Below are 4,502 nucleotides of genomic sequence, written 5' to 3' on the forward strand. Positions count from 1 at the left end.
TAAAGAATTTGCTATTTAATACTCTCTCTCTCTTAAATGATTTAACTAAAAAGGCTTTAATACAAGAGGCACTAAAAGTTATGATCAAGCTCGATATTCAATAATAGGAAGTTGGGCCCATTCTTAATTCTGGATTTGGATGGCCTACAAATTACTCGGGCCTAAAGTATGAGGCCTAGCCTGACTTTGTGATTTACCTTTTGACCCTAATCCAATCACTTTTGGGGTAAGTTGCGCTTGCTGGCGGGCCAGGAAGGCCCACTTCTATCTTTTAGATTTTTTTTTTTTTTTTTTTTTGGTGCTAAATTTATATTTTTTCTTTTGAAGGTATATAATAAATGTTCAACATAACTGGATTGGAGTGGATTATGTTATTTTTTGTCCTACTGAAATGCAGCAGCAACTTGTTTTTTTTAAAAGAACTAGGTAGTGATTTACTGGAAAGGTTGACAATATATATTTTTTTTAAATAAAGATGGATATTTTATTACATTTAGGACGATCTAATACCTGCACTAAGTTGCAGTGATACACATTGATACAGGATTCTCACAAAAAAAAAAAAAAGGGAAGAAGAAGAAGAAGAGAAAGATACATATTGATACACAGATTTACTTCTCATAAATCTGCTTTTAAACTTGAATGAAAGGTGGCTGTGGCTTGGACATGGATCACCGCAGCTTAAGATACTTCAGAAGCCTGTATAGAAAGCAAGAAATTATAAAGTAAGCTTATGAAAATACTTAAAAAAAAAAAAAGGAATTTCTAATTCGCTCAAGACCTCCAATTTATTATGCATGCATTGTTCTTATTCTATTTCTTCTTGAACCAAAAACTAGATATTAAAGGTTCTCTCCCACATGGCAACCGGATCACACTATAGGGTATATATATGTGTGATAGAACTATGGAACTCTTGCAAAAAGTTTGGTTTTAAATTAATTAGGAGTTATCTTGCTCCAATCCATGACATAACAATTAAAGAGATCATTTATGTATAATTTTAATCACATAACTTTTTTAATAAGTCATATGACTTGTCAAATGGTGCAAGTATTTATCACTTATTGCATGTATATATCGAGAATTTTGTTAGTATTATATTAAATATGACACCACTTTTAATAAGAATTTAAAAAAAAAATTTATAGAATATTGAACTTTAGACAACTAGACAACTCCTTTATTTTTGCTTTTCTTTTTTTAAAAGAAACTTATTATTTGAGAGATGGAGTATTATTTTGAATTTTGAATTAAATGAGATAATTCAATAATAAAAATTTATAAAACTATAATTAAAAAACTTAAATAGAAATTTATTGCATCACAATAACAAAAATTAAGTTAAGAAGTAAAATACTAAATCATTTTTTTTTCCTAGAATAAAATGCACAAGCATGAACAATTTGCATTTTCTACTAAAGAATATTCTTACAATGCTTTTTTAAGAGATAACCAAATATAATAATGACCATATGCAACTTATGTTTGAATTATAACATGCATCTAATTGCAATTTTTAAAATGTATTCATACATATGCATGAGATTACAAACTAATTTAAATAATATAAATAGATAGTATTATAAATTGTCACGTAATTAATTGAAAAATAGAGCTCCAAATTATCTTGGAGCCTAACTTTCTCCGAGTCTTTGGCTTATTTTGTCACTTATGAGTGCTTCCCTTCCTTCCTTCTTTATTTATCTATTTACTAATTTAATCCTTCAAATTTATATTCCTTTTGACAACTATATAATGCTGATCATGACACTTTTAGATGCTAATATGGGATTTTAATCTTTGTGGAATAAATGCTAAATTGTGTCACTATTATGAAGTAAAAATAAAATAAAATTAAGAGGCAGAGTGGAGGAGAAAGTACTAAAGCAGAAGAGGATATGCATTTTGAAATACTATTTAGAGTATTGGAGAGAAGCATTATGTGGTATATATACTAGTCCACAGAAGGTGAAGAAAAAAAAAATGATATTCTTATTTTTTTGCTGAATAAATGATATTCTTATTGACTTATAAATATGTATTCCTTTGATGCTCCCTGTGTACGAACCATTACTTTTTAATACATATCAAATTGGAATATATCTCATGTGGGGCTTTCTTCTAATCAGGGACAGGATAAGAAGCTAAAGGAAATGTAGATTCTTTTGGTGGAATAAACAAGTTGTTTACGAAAGTGTGGAAAGGGTTGGCTTCTAAGAAAATGAAGCAAAAGGGTGGACCACACTGGGTCAAAACTCGTAAAGATTTTGCTACCAATCTTTTATAGTTTAGGCTAAATTTAGCCAATGGCCCTCTATCCTGCTCTGAAATCTTTTTATATCATGTTTATGTGTGAATCAATTAGCACATACGCCTATATAGGTTGGGTGTAAACTTTGGTGTAAACCCACAAAATTTCACAATTTATAGGATACTGCTTTTATTATGATTAAGTAAATGAGTTTGCTTTTATTATAACTATGGCTAACTTGAGACAAAAACGTTTAAATTAAAACCACTATAGTTTTACTTTTGGCCTTATTGAACTATACAAATTTGCAGACACGAGTTCTGCAATGATGCTTAATTCTAAAAAGTACTTTGAGGCCATAGACTAAATGGGACGGTGCATGCATGAGAAAGATAAAAGAAAGAGAAGTTAAAGGAGGTCACACGAGATTCCTGTAATTATATGGTGCGTGTGGAACAACAGACTAGACAAATTTGAGAATTCAAGAAATAGTCAGGTGCTGGAAAAGCTTTAGACACTTATCATAGAAAGAAGAAAGAAGAAAAGTTAAAAGAATCTAGGTACTCATATAATTTTCATGAAGTCATTACCTCTCTTCTTCATCAATGTTGGCACTGCTTCCATTGGACCTGTACTTGGGAATAGGAACAAGACCAGACTCAATATGCCTGAGATCCTCTAAAAGGATTTCATAGTGTCTTTTCACTTCCTCAGCTGTTTTATTCCCACCCACAGCCTTGGCTACATTCTGCCACCGGTCAGGGGTCTCCTTATCATACAATGCTAGTGCTTTCTCAAACCTTTTGTTCTGCTCTGGTGTCCAAGAGGAGCTGGAGTTTTGCTTACTAAGAGAACTTGAAGCCATCAAAGTTGCTCTAAACTTTGTGCTTTCAATTCAAATCCTAAAGTGTCTAAAGGAATGGTGAGAACTAGTGCTGAAGAAACAAGAACAAAAGAGAAGGCTTTGGGGATGTGGTTCATGCAAGAGAAGAGACTGCCATGGGTGCTTGCTCATGCTGTGCTTGCTTATAAAATGGTTTATAGGGTGGTGTGGTGGAGCCAGTTGGCGAATCTATTTTGTCAAAAGGTGGATTGAGGTGTGACCCGTCTCCCTTTGGAACCACAAATGAAGCAGGACAAGGTTCAGCCACTAGGCAGAGGAGGAGGGAATCAGTTTCAAAGGAAAGGCTTTCTGGGTTTTGTTTTTTTATGTGTTCCTAAGAAATTAAGAATCTTTTCTTCGTTTATAATGCAAATAGAAAATATAGAATTTCCAAGGCTAAGCACAGAGGCTAGTTGCATAATTAATAAGTAGGTAGACAATCCATTACCTTTTAGCCTAAAAAATCAGCAAAGTGGTGCGGTGTAATACCATATGAAGGGTTAGGAGTAATAATATACTACAACTTAATTGGAACACTTACTAAAGAGAGATCTCGAATCAATAAGGAAAAATAAATAAATAAAACAAGTACTGCAATTTTTATTTTTAGTTGCACTTATGATTTTAATTTACATTGTAGAGGATATTTTAAAGGAGTAATTATACAATACTATGAGAGTATGATAATGATATATTCTTTCCTTTCATGTAATAATGGATCTTCTTAATTGAGTTCATAATGTGACCTACTATTTATGTGAGATGAGAAAATAATAAGTCATTATTATACCTCCAAAGTATTATATAATTTTCCATTTTAAAGTTTCAAAAAAAAAAAAACTTAATTTCAAGAATTTATTCACTCTTATGAAAGGAATGAAGAATGAAGAGACGAAGACTCCTCTCTTTCTTTCTTTCTTTTTTGGTGGTTAAATGATGAATTTTATTAAGGAAAAAGGGGGTTAGGGCCCGGGCCATCTATCATCTCTGGCTCCAAGATGTGGGTAGGAAGATTGGAGATGGGAAGGGCCTCACAACAATTACAAAAAGGAGCCCAGGCAGTGAGACCATAAGCAGCACAATTGGCATTCTTTACAACCACAAAAAAATAAGCAAGATGAAAGGATTGGGACTGGTGGTTTATGTTGGGGATGATAGAAGAGATGACCCAATGAGGTGTGACTGCAGAGTTTTGAATGGGTTCCATGATGTTTAGAGCATCACCTTAAAAAACTTGTCTAACCCCAGGTTAAATTTTTCCAAGCATAGATAAATATTCCCAAATGATCACAACACACAGCATCAAGGAATGACTTGTTTGGTCAAATTGCAGCATCAATGTTGGACTTCTTTTGTAGAAGTGGA

General features: G+C 32.5%; 1 protein-coding gene across 1 annotated transcript; it reads right to left on the reverse strand.

Annotated features, from left to right (window-relative positions):
* Positions 1-459: 459 nt before the first annotated feature.
* On the reverse strand, positions 460-3,516 carry LOC112038615 (protein RADIALIS-like 3). Its single transcript, XM_024071441.2, has 2 exons — positions 2,845-3,516; positions 460-699 (listed from the first exon to the last, which is right to left on the reverse strand). The coding sequence occupies exons 1-2, from the start codon at positions 3,117-3,119 to the stop codon at positions 672-674; spliced, it is 303 nt and encodes a 100-aa protein (XP_023927209.1). The 5' UTR covers positions 3,120-3,516; the 3' UTR covers positions 460-671.
* Between the last annotated feature and the right edge of the window lie 986 nt (positions 3,517-4,502).

Source organism: Quercus suber, unplaced genomic scaffold, assembly GCF_002906115.3.
Source record: "Quercus suber isolate HL8 unplaced genomic scaffold, Cork oak 2.0 scaffold_692, whole genome shotgun sequence".
Taxonomy (NCBI): Eukaryota; Viridiplantae; Streptophyta; class Magnoliopsida; order Fagales; family Fagaceae; genus Quercus; species Quercus suber.

Bases quoted from the DNA above. Each gene is read 5' to 3' on its own strand.
- LOC112038615 (XM_024071441.2), bottom strand. From the start codon at position 3,119: ATGGCTTCAAGTTCTCTTAGTAAGCAAAACTCCAGCTCCTCTTGGACA. The intron at 700-2,844 runs GTAATGACTTCA...CTTTCTATACAG, and splicing joins AACATTGATGAAGAAGAGAG to GCTTCTGAAGTATCTTAAGC.